The sequence below is a fragment of the Perna viridis genome, chromosome 1 (assembly GCF_037379345.1).
Source record: "Perna viridis isolate PV_CMFRI_1.1 ecotype Kerala chromosome 1, ASM3737934v1, whole genome shotgun sequence".
Taxonomy (NCBI): Eukaryota; Metazoa; Mollusca; class Bivalvia; order Mytilida; family Mytilidae; genus Perna; species Perna viridis.
This window is the reverse complement of record NC_142445.1, coordinates 11,187,864-11,204,494: the sequence shown is the minus strand read 5'-3', so window position 1 is coordinate 11,204,494 and position 16,631 is coordinate 11,187,864. Positions and strand designations below refer to the sequence as shown.

The 16,631-nt window shown below is 32.3% G+C and overlaps 1 protein-coding gene across 4 annotated transcripts; it reads right to left on the bottom strand.

Annotated features, from left to right (window-relative positions):
- Positions 1–1,993: 1,993 nt before the first annotated feature.
- Positions 1,994–16,006, bottom strand: LOC148627238 (uncharacterized). 4 transcript variants are annotated; one of them, XM_088570118.1, is made up of 14 exons: positions 15,886–16,006; positions 15,479–15,523; positions 15,006–15,088; positions 13,241–13,312; positions 12,789–12,942; positions 11,698–11,792; positions 11,066–11,146; positions 9,721–9,738; positions 9,106–9,120; positions 7,069–7,141; positions 6,588–6,689; positions 4,695–4,709; positions 2,418–2,513; positions 1,994–2,034 (listed from the first exon to the last, which is right to left on the bottom strand). In XM_088570118.1, exons 1-14 carry the CDS (start codon positions 15,899–15,901, stop codon positions 2,018–2,020), a joined length of 882 nt encoding a protein of 293 aa, XP_088426244.1. In that variant the 5' UTR covers positions 15,902–16,006; the 3' UTR covers positions 1,994–2,017. The 4 variants fall into 4 exon arrangements, 3 of the variants coding, with proteins under 3 accessions (XP_088426244.1, XP_088426227.1, XP_088426236.1); XM_088570101.1 differs by lacking the exon at positions 7,069–7,141 and adding an exon at positions 10,313–10,391 and having other exon boundaries at positions 11,054–11,146; positions 15,886–16,004; XM_088570110.1 differs by lacking the exon at positions 7,069–7,141 and adding an exon at positions 10,313–10,391 and having other exon boundaries at positions 15,886–16,002.
- Positions 16,007–16,631: the final 625 nt, after the last annotated feature.

Sequence of the window (16,631 nt, the reverse complement as noted above, 5' to 3'; positions counted from 1 at the left end):
TCATATCACAACTCATACGTTATGCCAGACTTTTTGGTTCGCGCTAGAACTCTAACAAATAGACTTCTGGAACAGGGTTATGTTGCTACAAGATTGAAGTTATCATGAACTCGTGGATCGTTATGGTGTATCCATCTGCACCATGAAAACTGATTTATTCAACAGGTCATAGTTTTCCTTTCCTCGTTTGTCTATACCGGACTTGACTTTTTATGAGCAACCCAGCGGGTGTTTCTAGAAAAGCAGAGGACGCTTACCCTACCGGTGCACCTGGTCCATACTCCCAGTTTTCAGTGGAGTCCGAGTAACTCATTTGCTTTTGTTGCTTTGTGTGTATGATTTTAGTTGCTGTATGTTCTTTGTTGTGTATGTCTGTTTTCCATGTCTGGTCTTTGTCCCTGGATTATATTCTTTTGATTATCACAGTGTCTGTAGTATCCTTTATCTCAAGTTCTTTTGGGTAGATGCGATGTATCAAATCCCCGAAATCAGGATTGTTTAAAGATAATACGTCATCTATATAGAGGAAACTGAGATTGAATGATCTAGCCAAACGATATTCTTTCTTTCTGATCAGATCAGCTATAAAGTCAGCCTCATAAGAGTGAAGGAATAGGTCAATATCAAGTGGACACGGATACGTGGAATACCATGGTATGCCCTCATGGCCGCCGCAGTCGAATAGGAGCTAAAATATGTACCCCAACTAATCTTGATTCAGCTAGGTTAGAATGATATTGGGGATAAAAAATCATGTGAATTGATTAATGACATGCCGATATTTTGCATCTTTGTCTCTCAAAATATTTGGAATTACATACTAATTAGGCGATATTGGCACGTCACCGTAGGAAAGAGAAAAAATATTGAAAAAGTCAGTTGTTAAGTAGGGGGATTATGTGAGTATGTATAGACCCACTGGTATAAGGGTCCCGATCTTTTCCACTATTTTACGTCGGATCATATCAAAGTCAGCGACTTTTCCACGTTACCTTGGGAAGTCAGTTCGGTGAAGACTATCTCATGTAACCGTGAGTAGCCGGGGCGGGCGGCTAATCTGATACCAGTTTGTTATCACCGTGTTTAAGTATACTTTTAGCTTGTATGAAATATAAATGTACGTAGTTAAGCTAGTAAATTGTTTAATTGCTGCTCTTCCTTGTCAACCAGGGTGTTCTAGGATAAAGTGTAAAAGAGCAGGACATTTGTCCTCTCTTGGTGATTTGCTTTAGTAAGAGGAATTTGAGCATTCTTTGATACCAAAGGCGCGAAGACTTGCTCTATATATTTTGGTATTCTGTTTTTTTTCGTGTCATATATCGTCATCCTGATTCGACTGTGGCCGTTTAATCCACTTCATATCTTGTTGATTAGCCAAATATTTTAATTGTAATTAAAATAATGTTTATTATTTCATGTGAATGCGTAATTGAATGCATGAATGTTTATAGGAAACTTAATCGGCTCGGTGGTTCCGATCCCTGAAAGGTATTAACAAATATCGTTATAAATTTGTAGGTACTACGTACTGGTATAGCTAAATATCAATACATGTTAGAAAGCCTTGCATAAAAGTTAATGTATCTAAATTTGGTAATATAACATTTTTGGTTAACCTATTAGTTTGCTAGCTAGGTACAGATTTCAGACGGGCTTGTCTCGGCATATACCAAATTTTCCCCTTTTGTTATAAGAGCTGGTACATCACAAAATGGTATTGTAACCAGCACATTTTCTGTATAAACTTTCATCTTTCAGACGAAAGGATATAAAATGAGGCCACTTGTCCCATCGAAATCTGTCATTCTGTATCGACCGTGGTGACAAGTATTTATGGCCTAAGAACTTCTGGTGGGAAAGTATCTTCTGTATTAGCCACTTAGTTGCTAATGCCTTGAAAACTGTTCGCATGGTGTTGACATATGAATTTACCTTAAGTCAAAACCATCGCAAATAGCATATATCATGACCAGTAGAGGAAAACTATAACAGATAATATTCATATTTTATTATTTTTTTATTTCTTCCCTGTTCCTAAAATATATTAAAACAATAATTTAAACTTCAATTGCAATTTAAAGCGACTTATGTATTGATTTAAGTAGCAATTGCTTAAATAAATGTTATGAATTTTCATTCTTGCCGGTGCATCTGGTCCATGCTTCCAGTTTTTTGTGGAGCCCGAGTTGCTCATTTGCTTTTGTTACTTTGTATGTATGATTTTAGTTACTTTATGTTCTTTGTTGTGTATGTATGTTTTCTATGTCTGGTCTTTGTCCCTTGATTACCATATAACCTTGGTTCCCTTGATTACTCTTTGTTTACTATAACAGCTAAATGTTCGTAATTAAATTAATTGAAAAAATCATATCCTTAAAGTGTCCTTCCAAAAAAAAAAAAAAAAAAAAAATACCCACCACACGAACCACAAGTAGCAGGACACATGCGTCTTAAAGTTGGGTCAGAACATACTGCAGGATTACAATTAAACAGAGTTGAGTCTTTACATAAAACTGCAACACAAGACCAAAACAAATAAAGAATATCATTTTTGCAATATCCTGAAAATGGTGTTGATAAATTCAGGTATATACGTCTATTTCAATGACGAAAAAAAAACAAACAAACAAACAAACAAAACAAGACGAAACGAAACAAAAAAACAAAAGAAAAAAACAACATAACTCCCTGTGCATCGAGTTTTGTATTAAAACCTATACGTTTCATTAGATATAAATTTTATTTTGATCATGATCTTCCTACATATTTGATTTGATTGTAATGCTGTTGATGAGAGGTTACTCCTTGAAATACGTATACAGCATCTCGAAATTTACAATGTATAAAACTTGAATTTTTGTATTTTAGATACTGTGATCATTATACTGATTTTCAAGACTGGGCTCTGCAGTTTACGCAAAATAAGGACTTGTTGCCAATAGATTAAGGTCGTCATGCTTAAAGTAGAAAGGTCGTCACTTCCCCTTAACTGACCGATATGATGTTTCAACATTACAAACAATAGCCATCTTTCATTGATGATTTTCCTCTTTCATCGAACTTGATTTTCAAATAAAAAATGTAGCAGCACGAAGCAGAAACTACTCCCACGTTAAAATCACCTAGGTCACTCGCAATTTTAGGTGGTTTTGCACATTTTCCGTGTGTATTTTGCTTTATATTTTGTTGTTTGATCAATGAATTATTCGTCTACTGTCGGTTTGTTCTTTCGATATTACACAAAAGTTGTTCCGTTACTTATTCATACATTGATAACTTAGATTTTTTGTAAAAAAAACCTATCGAACAAACAATGATTTTTCGGTATTTAACAAATCATATGTAACCATATTTTAAAGAAAATCATGCCTTAATTTCCTACTTTGACCTACCAAATCATGAACGCTAACTCTTGGAACGTGTCAATATTAAATACAATCTATATAAGCTCATCCCAAAAGTGTAACAACCAAATGAAAAACTAAGACTGAGTCAATTCCTGTCTGATACTTAAAGAGTATGGGAACCCCAAAAGACTCTTACTCAAATTTAATAGTATCTAAATAATGCATGATTTTATTCTTCAATTTCAGAGTCTCACTAATTACCCTTAACTAACTGACAAACATTAATACAGAAGAATGAGATTTGTTCCCAGCATGCATCGTGATTATGACGTATATGTGGCACTAATCCCTACCTGGTTCTATAATAATGTGCTTTATCTTAACATGTAGTCACACACACAAAAAAACCCAAAAAAATTGAAGTAGATTATATATATCCAAATAGATGTATAATGAAAAATAGATTAAAACTTGTTTTTAAAAAATCAACATTAGTGTAGAAAAATAAATACAAAGAATATTTAAAAACAAATCAATATCATATATGAGATAGCGCATCAGTTAATCAGGCAAAAACAGATTTAAGTAATACTCAACTTTTAAAGCTCGTTTACCACAAAAAAGAAGACTAGAAAAAATTATAAAACAATTAATTTTCTTTTCGTTTAATATGCATTTGAATTTCCATATCTAGAATATTAAGCTCTTTAATTTGTAAAATTCTTTTTTCAAATATCTTTTATTTTGATATCAATTCAATTCAATTAAATGGTGTCTAAAAAGAGAAAGTATATTTATGTATTTTTGCATGATTGAGTAATGTAAATTGTAGATAAAATATAATACATCAGCTGTGTAAATGTATTGAATTTAGTATATACCATATGTGTTTACTAAATAATAGAAATGTAAACTTCACCAACATTTAAAAAAAACACAAACACTCTGATAATTTTAATTTGTGATAAACTGTACATTTTTCACAGGTTTAGGATTGTTTTTTAATACTACATGGAGGATTGTTGTGGATTCCTCTTGCCCGACTAATGCTTTTCAGGAATAGATCAGGTAGATCAAGATTTAATAATATATCAGATAGAGTGAATCATTTAATATATACTTGCACCCTGTAACCATAGGTTTAGCGCAATTATAATATTTAATTAAATAATTAAGTGGAACGAAGGAAAGTTATTGTATTATGTAAAGACTATCAATATAAGATAGGTTTTCATTTTGAATGATTGTAGAACAAACCTCCCCCAATTATTAATACTACAAGCAGATGTTTTAGACACTTTTTTTTAATTAAATATTAAAATCAAGACACTATGTAAAGCAACTTACGTGTAGATTGCGGCCCTGAAATATGCAAGTTATTCGACAATAAAAATAAAATTCTATATACAATTTTCATAAAAAAATATAAGAAAACCAAAATATAAAACATTGAACTTTGATTCGGTCGTTATTTACATTGATTCGTCATTGATTATTGACTTTCAATTTTTGAATATCAATGTAACAACATTTTGGAGAAATGTTTGTCAATAGTAATGCATAGCTAATTATAGCAAATGATATTCAAGTGAGCCAAGATTCGAGCGGAAATCGAAAGAATAAAATCCATTGATAAAGACTAAACATGGAAAACAGACACACACAACAACGAAAAAAAACATTATTTGACCAAAATAACACGAACAAAGACTCCACTCAAAACTTGAAAAACTGAGACCATGTAAACCCGTATGGTAAGCGTCCCCTGTCGTTCTAGAAACCAACGTGTTAATCGTTCATAAAAGTTCAAGTCCGGATTAAACGAAAGAAGGAAGGAAAACTATATGACTCTAATCAGTTCTAGAGGTGAAGTTGAATACACAATAACGATCCACGAGTTCATAGTGTCGACCATATAATTTTTGTAGTGATGATTTCAATCTTGAAGCAACATAACCTTGTTTCAGAAGCCTTATATATTAAGAAATCTAGCACGGTACATAAAGTCCGCGTAGTTACGGCAATGTCAGGAATAACAAATGAGTTAAGATATAAAAACTGCATACGCAGGTGCTGAACGAATGTTTCCACAAATGCGGAATGAAATTTCATTGCGTTAGTCGTATACGGTGTTTTCAGTTTTTCGTTTTCGTTTGGTACTTTTTTTCGTGGTTTTCGTGGATAGTGTTTAACCATGAAATTAAGATTCCAACGAACATTTTTTCTGTTGATGAAAGATTGCTCACCTTAATATTTGTCATGGTCAAGTGACACGTGTAACCATATCGACATTACGTCACCCCGCCACTCTTACCGTTTAATTAAACAAAATATCAATTGTTTTTTAGACCCATAAAGCCTTAGGGCTCGTGAGTCGTGTAATGTCAGTTTTAATTAAAAAAAATCGTAAGAGTGACGTTCGGTATTCTCGGATTTCCTCGTCTTTCTACTGACATCGGTTGTCGTAGAATTCGGGATTATACCACTTACCGTCTACTATTGAACAAGCAATGGCTCCTCAAGTTTTCATTTGAAAAAATAATTTTGACATACCGAACTTTTACTCGTAGTCCAGAAAATAGAATTGAGAGTCTGCATTTTCTGATGGATGTATTACAACTGTTTCATATGTGATTGAAACAGCTTATGACAAAGCCCTTTTTAATTGCAATGGAGTAAAACACCTGTTCACAAAAATACCATCTAATGTTTATATGCGTTAAATACTCACAGGATTGTCGATTAAAATTGTGTGCAAAGTCAGTAATAATTTACCGGAAATGCAGGGAAATTCATCGAAAATTTTATTGACCCACGAACCACTACTTAAAATGTTCAACGAAATGTCTTTTTTCCTCTTATCACAAAAATTGATACCCATAAATTAACCGAAACCATAGTCATTTTTGTCAATAGTTTTCCTTTACTGTGGATTTCTAAGCGTAGGTCACGAAATGAGGCTGGCATCATAGTATCTGTATTGTCCTTAATCTAAAGTTCTTTGGTAGATGCGATGTATAAAATTCCTGAAACTAGGATTGTTTAATGACAATATGTCATCTATATACCAGAATCTGAGATCAAAGGATCTGCCCAAACGATGTTCCTTCTTTTGGATCAGGTAACCTATAAAGTCAGTCTCATAAGAGTGAAGGAATATGTTAAAATCTCTCTAATTTGATTCAAACAAACTGATTCCAGATAAAGGTATTACATACAAATAAACATGAAATGTTTTACCTGCACTACATGAGCCACACGTCAAAGGACAATATTTTGCCAAGTCTGGTGTATTACATACGCTTGGATTGCAATTAAATAAATGTTGGTCTGCACAAGAAGCTGTAAAACATTTCTTTTTTTTAATTTCAGAAATGATATTACATAACAAAGATAAAGTTGTGTTGTACTGAGGAATAATATCTTTACGCTTTGTTTTAAAATCTAAATTAAACATAAGATTGCCATTCTATTTTCTATTGGCGTATTCAGGTAATAATCAAAGTGAATGCTTGATAATCCATTTTTTGTTGTTTATTTTGTTTATTTGTGTGCTGTGTCACTGAATTTTCCCGGTTGCGCATTACAAACACTCCGAATTTCGTCTTTAACTTTTAAATAACTAAAATTCTTTTTTTCCGAAATATTCATTAAAGTATGTAGTATTAAGTTCAAATATAAAAAGCGATAATTAAATAAAAGTTAATAAAAGAATACTTGCGATGTCCAATGAAACACATCCAATCGAAATATTTGACGTTTGTTTCCGCAAAGTAAATAAGTCTGAGTGATAACTGTTAAAAATCATTTATGCTTTTATCGTTTTTCCGAAGTCTATATTTGTCCAAATAAAAAAAGAATTCTGCCACTGGATTGGTTCGTATTCAATACCAGGGCAAGCATTCGTATTACTCAATCAAAATTTAAAAGTTTTATGTATTCATTAGTAGATATTTCATATTTCTGTAGCACGACTATGTTGGGAATTATTTTACTTTAATTGTTAAGATATTGAATTGTACTTCAACGATACAAAGAATTACAGAAAATAGATGATGTGCATGTTATCATATGAACTACCTAATTAAAAGACAAATTAAATTATACTTTGATATCTTTAATAAATTTGATATCCCTTGATAATTTTTACAATGAGCTATTTTTTAGATATTCAAAACGTGTCTTTGGAAAAAAAGTTTTGAAGGAAACAAAATAAATCTATGTATAATTAATTATTTTAAGTTGTTGTCACTATCAAAATAATGTTGGAAACGGAATAAAAACATTTCAATTTGCTTTAGCTTAAGCTGATTTTATTTCAATCGCTACTAAGTGAAAATGCCTTTACAATGTATGCGCCTGCTCCAAACTATAACCAAATAAGGACAAAACACTTTAACATTTAACAAGGCAATTATAGAATAAAGGGAGAATCCTGTGATACAAGCTCTTAAATGATACAGTGATTCCTTTAAAGCACCCCTTACAACTCATGAAATGATACATCAATTCATTTAAAGCGTCCGTTACAAGTTATGAAATGATAGAGTGATTCATTTAAAGTGCCCCTTGTAAGTTATGAAATGATAGAGTGATTCCTTTAAAGCACCCCTTACAAATCATTAAGTGATACAGTGATTCCTTTAAAGCGCCCCATACAAAAGTCATGATATGATACAGTAATTCATTTAAAGCGCCCTTGTTCTTATCACTTTACTAATTAAAGTTCTATTAAGAATTTAAGTAGTGTCTTTGTAAAAATCATGCAAAATCTGAAAAATTTGATACACCCGGAAATCAAAAGAAAGCAATCCAGGGACAGGGACCAAACATGGAAAACAAACACAACAAAGAACATTAAGTAATTAAAATAATACATAAAAAGTAACAAAAGCAAATGAGCAACTCGGACTCAACTGAAAATTTGGAGAATGGACCAGGTGCACCGGCAAGGTAAGTGTCCTCTGCTTTTCTAGAAACACCCGCAGAGCTGCTCATAAAAAGTCAAGTCCGGGGTAGACGAAAGAGGAGAGGAAAACTATGACACCACTTAATACCACATTTTGAAATAGTACAATGTGGTTCGTCATCGTTGTAGTCAAATGTATATCATTTAAAGTGATGAAACATTGTTTGAATACTTTAATATTGTCAGAATTTTTGTACTGGAATAGTTGGTATGCTGACTGAACGTGTGATTGGTTACTTTTGTTGGAATTGTCGTGGCACTATCCATACCAGATATGAACGTGATAGGATTCCCATCTGGGGACACCATAGCCTTAAAAGACAACAGTGTGTCCGGTCCGTTGTCAGGTTCGGATTTTTTTTATACTGGGCGACGTCCGAGCCAGTTTTTCTTTCATTCCTCTTGTTACAACAATTTAAATTGTATAACTTGGCTGATGATAACCTTAGGGACAAAATCCACCAGCAGCGGTATCGACACAGTGGTGAAAATTGAATGTTAATGCCTGTTTACTATGGCAAGTCAAACTAAATATCAAAAATAAAAATGTGTAGGCTTTTCACCCATGAATCACATTTTGCATGATTCTTAGCTGGAGTGCTGCTTTAACTAATGATAGAAACATATACAATTTGTTAGTATTTGTTATCAGTTCGAATGGATTTTTTTTTTTTCGAATAGTACTTCCTTGTCAACTTCAGCGCCTGCTTACTTAGATCACTTTCGAAATATATATATATAGATATATCAACAATCAGCATGTATTCATCAACTTTTACTTATACTTACTTTGACTAGTAATGGCTAAAAAATAATAAAAAAAAAATAATGTACTCTCCTTTGGCGGTTTTGGTTTTAAATACTTCTTACATACAACTTACGTTTGAAATTTTTACTTTTTACGTATCATGTTCTTATGCTACTGATGAGAGGTACATTTTATGGAATATATGACATGATAATTGTGGTAATTACTATAATACACAATTGATGATTCATCGATGTCTATGTGAAATAGCCAACGTGGTGTAATTATTAACTGTTAATGAAAACCATCCTTACCGATTTATTCCTGATCTTACATTATCACATTCATATGATTTGAAATATAATTCTGTTGTCATAATTGGAAAAAAACCTTGTATCTAGAGCACATATAGAGTACATAAAAAATGCTCATTGGCAGCAACGAATGGTAACTGAAAAGATCGCATTGAATGTAGATATTTTATAATTAGTACTAAGGTAGAATGAGCTTTCTTTTTATTTGTTTCTATGTTGTTTTCTTTTATTTTTTATGTCGTTAAAGTTGTTGGGATTATTAGATACTAAGACGTTCGCACAGGTGTGTCACCTGCTTTAGGACAGCATTTATTATACTTTCATTACACAGGATTTACCTACCATTGTTAGGTAAGCCACCTAAAATGTATATATAAAAATAAAATAAAGGAATAATTAATGAACACTCAGGCTGCATTCCTTATACCGTTCATGGTAAACCATTTTGGTGATCAATTAAATTTCCATTTCGATAGTTTTGGTACTTCTTGTATACAATTAGTTTTAGATCTTCCTATATATTTTATTCAACTGCTGCTAGTGAGAGGTTACATCATGAAACACGTGTACAGCATACCGATATTTGTAATATTAATATGGTTGGCATTTATGTAATTGAGTACAATTCGTAAAAATGTTGCATTAAACAATAAAACTGTAGTACCATATTTTATGTACAGACATAAGCTGCATCTACACCGAAGAAACGATGGAATCATGGTAAATGTTCCAAGTCTTCATTGCAAGGTTGTTAGCAGGTCTTATAAAGAACATGAGCTAAATATTTTACAAATAAAGAGTCTACCACAAAACAAATTGAAGAATGCTGTAACTGAATTAAAAGATTTTTTTGCCCCGTTTTTTTTTGTGTGTAAATTTACCTTTTTATTGTGATATTGCACTATTGTGTATAAGCTCTTGGTGTCGTACATACCTTTTGTTTTACAACCTGTGTTACATATATCTGAATTACAACAACCAAGGTTACAATTCCCTATTGGGAGTACGGCACACTATAATGTTAAATAAAAATGAAATTGAAATTAAGGTTGAAATTGTGTGTATATATATATATATTAAAACACTCAGATTATATAATGTAAATTTCGATATGCTGTACACGTTTTTCAAAGAGTAACCTCTCATCAGCAGCATTAAAATCAAATATGTAGGAAGATAATAATCAAAATACTAGCTGTATACAAGAAGTACTCAAAGCCAAAACTATCGAAAGAGGAAGCCGAATTCATCAACGAGAGGTTCTACCATATGCAATGCAAGGAATGAAGCCTAAGTGTTTTACGTAAATTTAAATATGGAATACTGCAAGATTTCATAAATAGGGTAGTTAAAATATGATATAATTAACTGAGTTGGTGAATTTAAGGTGAATATTTTATATTTTCTATCTATTAAATAATAGAACAAATGAAGTATAAGCAAAACTAATATAGCACACACAATAAAGAACATGAAATAACTAGAGAAGTCTAATTGTAAGAAGGCTAGCACGGTACAAAAGTTTACGTATTAACGACAAGCTCTCTCATAACGATTGAGTTGTGATATGAAAAATCCATTAGCAGAATAAAGAAGGGATGTTGACATAGATTCAAGTAAAGTTGACAATACGGAATGAAAGTGCATCACAGAGTTACGCGATAAGACAACATACCATATTACTAACCTGTGCCTTTTCCATACAAGTAACCTCCCACTCATTGCCATGATTCAAATTACTATTTGGCTTGTTTACATAAGAGCATAACTATAAGGGAAATACCATTTCATATATATGTCTTATTATTCCTTTCATTATATATTATTAAGATTTTATATCCATTTTGATTATATACAGACATAATATGTTTATAAAAAATGAAAATGAAAATATCAGGTAATAAAATAAAAAAAACAATAGTTGTTTTACCATTACCTTTAGTATCACATAATAATATTTGACCAAAATAACTGTATATCATTACAAACGATTATTCAATTCATACTCATTTAGGAAACTCTTCTAGAAATCATTTTCAATGCAAACTGGAACACAAAGTATACCAATCTTACTTGATTAGTCTATTGATGTAGATGTGCTTCATTTGAAAAAAAAAAAAAACTTTCAAAGAAACGTATGGAAAAAATGAGAGTTTTAAGTACAAATTTTTGCATACATTGCGGTACCAGCTGCTCCGATGGTGTAATATGTATTTTGCCAGATGTATTTTGGACTTGATTTGATTGTGAATTGGATAAGTGTTCGGTAATTTTGTTCTATTCTACCCTTATTTTTATTAAAACATTTTAAAAATATACCTGATTTTGTGTGCACGAAATAATCTTGTTACATTTTGCCGGGTCTGCCAGTTTTTGACAATGGTAACATAATAGAGTTCCAGTGTGTTGCAGCGCTAAAAAACAAAGGTGTATATCTTTCAACGTCTGCTCAACAGATTTTTACAAATTATCTTTTCATACTTAATGTGAATTTGAAATCACTGAAAGTGTAATTTCATGTCTTACAGGATGTAAATAACATAATTAACATAATTTCTGCCCATGTGTAAATGACCAAGACTGACAACCATGATCACGGCTATCACCTAGAGAAGTGAACGATATCCCTGTAAGCACACTACCACATGATTGGGCTTACAGTCAGTTGAATTCTGGCGTTGTATCGCGTATTAATAAAAAAACGAACAAAAAGCTTTAAATGGACATTAAATAAAAGCAACATTTATTAATTTTGCAAATGTCATTTCTTATATCCAGCTATCTAGCTCATGACTTCGACCGTTAACATATTATGTGAGCCATAATAATACATGGGCTGATGTAATAAGAATAAAATAATAATCAAGGGAGCCAAGGTTCTAGCGGTAATCAAAAGAATGTAATCCAGGGACAAAGACCAGACATGGAAAACAGACATACACAACAAAGAACATACAGTAATTAAAATCATACATACAAAGTAACAAAAGCATGAATGAGCAACATAAAAGTTAAGTCCGGGGTAGACGAAAGAGGAAAGGAAAACTATGACACGTTGAGCAAATCCGTTTTCATAGCGCAGATGGATACACCGTAAAGATCCACGAGTTAATGATGACAACCATAAAACTTCTATAGTGATGTAGTGATGACTTCAATCTTGTAGCAACATAACCCTGCTCCAGAAGCCTATTTGTTAGAATTCTAGGGCGATACAAAAAACTTTGCATTAAGGCTTTCCTCAAATATTTTCTTAAATCGTATTTCAACTAACCAGATCTCCTCAATTATAAACTCGATAATTGAAAGAAAATCTGGGATTTTTTTGGAACCCAATGACCGATGCGATGAATTTTCCTTCAGTAATGTGTTTAATTCTACCAACATAAAGTTATTTCTAGTTGACCTACTTGGAGAACCGCATTGGGGATCTTTGTTGCAGAGGTCGCTGGCACAGCAGTGTTCACAGATTTTGATATTCTTAGATGATTGTGCATCTTCTAACGTCGAATTAGTTGAATGAGAACCATCTCGTTTACCAATGCTGAGTAATTTCGCACAAATCTGACAAGTATTTGATCTTATTTAGAAAAGAATTCCAACAGATTGAAGTTTGTGATGATACCAAAAATCTTTTTCTAAAGAGATCATTTGATCACCTGTAAACTATGCTTATTTTTCATCAATATCATGACGATTCTAAATTTCATTACTAAAAAGTAACGTATACTTTCTGAACACTGGTAAATGTATACTTTAATATCTGAAAAAAAGGCCAAAAAAAAATGATGATGAATTCAACTATAACTTTTCTTTTCTTCAGTAGAAAATCGAAAATCTCTTTCATGTGCATCGTCATTACCGTTTCGTCCTTGCATCCAACGTCAAAGAACAAATGTCCGTCTGGCGTGACATACTTTGTAACACTGCATTGCTGGAATTAAAATGACATGCTTAAATAACTTAATGCAGCAAATCAGTAAGGACAAAATCAACAAACCACAACAAGACAAATTTTCGACGCCATACAGATAGCACCAAATTAACTTATACCTGAATCTTAATATTGCTCTTAACAATGTGGAAAATTCACCGTTGAACTTATGAACTAATGCTGCAAAAAAGAACTGGTAATAGGTAAAAAAAAGTCTAGCATATAAAAAAACGACTCGTGAAATGAAGTGAAGGAGATATATGAACAAGAAGTGCTAGAAGCCATGGAACGTACTTCTTGATAAAAGAAAATTCCACTTTACCATTGGACATATATTATAGGTTTATTATATCGAAAACTCAAAGTACTACCGTGGCTTTACATTCTGACAAGTCTTTAATCAGATCATTCAGGATTACAACAAAATTCAGAATCAAAAGAACCAAATTGAATGCATAAAATCTGGCACAGAGTGGTTGTATTAGCAATCAATCACAATTAAAAGCAGTTTTTTATAGTCCGAGGCAGAAACATGGTGTTTCAGACAATAATAGGATATGGCTGTTGTAGATGTTTGATGACTATCTTTTAGTAGCGTTTAACACAGACCGTGAAATTCATCTACCAAGTCAGAGAGGCTTATTGATTCTTTCCTGATTTATCCTTGATTTTAACAGTTCATTTACTAATTATTTTCATTCCCTATTTTTATGATTTCGTCATTTTGTTCTAAGCTTTATTTGGTAGTCACGATTTATAAGAAATTTAATAACAAATTGAGATAATTGACAGACCATGAACTGTGTTACGCAGTTTCCACACAAATGAAAATAGGAAGATTGATATTTATTGTGGAATAACATCAAATATTCAAATATTTACAGAAAATGTAGGATATACTTGTCAGAGAGTAATCAAGGGAACCAAGGTTCTGGAAATAATCAAAATAATGTAATCCAGGGACAAAGACCAGACATGCAAAACAGACATACACTACAAAGAACATAAAGTAACTAAAATAATACATACAAAGTAACAAAAGCAAATGAGCAACTCGGACTCCACCAAAAAGTGTGAGTAGAGCTCACTGTTTTCCAGTCAGGAGCGAATCTCGCCAATCTGATCACCAAAAAAAAAATTCCTCAATGAAAATGTTTGTGTGATAGCCCATTTTAAAAAACAAAGTACCAGCAATTTGTTGGACGTTTTTTTTTTTCCTAAACTTTGGGCACGAAGTTGTTTGACAGTGGTGAACGGAAAATGGATTGGCGAGAATTATTTGCTGGCGAGAACTACTCCTTGACCAGTAGCGACAAATCAGCACAAACATTTAAAAGAGTAATCAAGGGAACCAAGGTTATAGCGGTAATCAAAAGAATGTAATCCAGGGACAAAGACCAGACATAGAAAACAGACATACACAACAAAGAACATAAAGTAACCAAAATCATACATACAAAGTAACAAAAGTAAATGAGCAACTCAGACTCCAAGATTCTAGAAAATTTATTATTATATATTTATCCAAATACTGTCGAACAAGAAGTCAGGGTACGGAAATTGTATATAGAAGAGGAAAGACGATTAGCAAAACTCCATCTGCCGAATACCTGAGCTAATAGTAAAAAATTGTTTTCGAAGGAATGGTTTAAATTTCTATTCCTGAATGATTTCAAAATAAAAAATGGCTTACCTCGTGATCTCCACAATGTACAATGTCACTACAAGCTAATGGATTGTCAATTCCTTTGCATTCCAGACAAACTGGTCCCACTCCTTAAAAACAATTTCTACTTTGGCATTTAACTAATATAATGAACTACGCCTTAATAAATGAACGAGCCAAAGTTGACATATTCTGCATGAAGAACATCTGTGGACAAAGTATAGTAACTGGTCTTGAAACGTATTATTATAATCTTTTGAACCACTAGTACTATATGTCATGATGCGTTTTCCGACAAATTTATTGTGCTAGTGAATGAGCATTTAAACGAGTTTTTGTTATCTTGGAAATAACTCCTCTTTTACCCATTATCACCTTTGAAACACGGTTTAAATGTTATAGTTTTCTCTAGAAATGCATCGTTCTAAAGGCAACCTGATTTAAGGCAAGTGTTCGTCTGGTGTATTTTTTATTGTAGCTTACTTCTTTCAACAGATTACCTTTTACTAGGTCAAATGGCAATACACAAGTGACAGCGATTAACCCTGGAAGCAGGAATATAATAGTTATAAAACTACACAAGATATTGAAATAAATTATGAAACTCTTGGCTGATATCCACATTCGTTTAAAGCAAAATGCTTTGTTTCATTTGAGCAAACAAGCGAATTGTCGCTTTCTTTTATCTTCGTTATTGTTTAATTAACTTTCAATAAAAGACAATTCTGAAAAGTACTAGTTATTTTACACAGAATGATTACTTATTTAGTCAGTAACCAACTGGTAATCATAATAAAAAAAATCGTATTATGTAGAACAATGAATGGAAATCAGTAAGGTTTTTCCAGTCAGATTTTTTTTTCTAAAAATAGAAATTGATATCGAACACAATGAAACAAAAACTTACAAATTCTGCAAATCATTTCTTGACGATTTCAGCCTTTCTAATGAGACCAATTCTAACAATTCTTATCAATAAATATTACCGTACAGTGACCGGGAAGGTCACGAGTTACAACTTTCGCGTAATACAAATCATCAAAACCAATGAAATCTCGTCTTTGATGGACACTATTTCCTTCACACGTTAAGTTCCAGTCAGAACTTCGGACAATATTATTAGAATACAGTAGACATTTCAAGTCTACCAAACGTAAACTAAGTCACCGGTTGTTTAGTTTCCGACTTTGTGTCGTAATCCGTTGTTAAGTTATAATATGTCGATTTCATGACAAATATCAAAAAATAACCTTCACCCTTCAATCCTCCTAATCTACTAATTCTTAAAGACAACACAATAAAACGCACAATCTATACGATTGTCGATACCCCATATTACATAGGGGACACATGCTTTTGTTATAAAACAAACAAAAATACATGTCACCACACATAAATCACAATCATAACTGTAAGATATAAATCTCATAAGTACAACATGAATAAATGAAATATATACATGAATATATAAAAACCTATAAAAAATCCGCCATATTGGTTTCTGCTGGACCTATTTTTTATAAACAATGTTTGTATTATTATTGAGAGATCTCCGGTGAAAACCGTCAGTTTTCCCGAAAATCGAATTCGTAGATGACAAACAGGTAATTCGTCCGAGAGGTTCGAAGGTACCACAGTTCATGCTGGAATCAT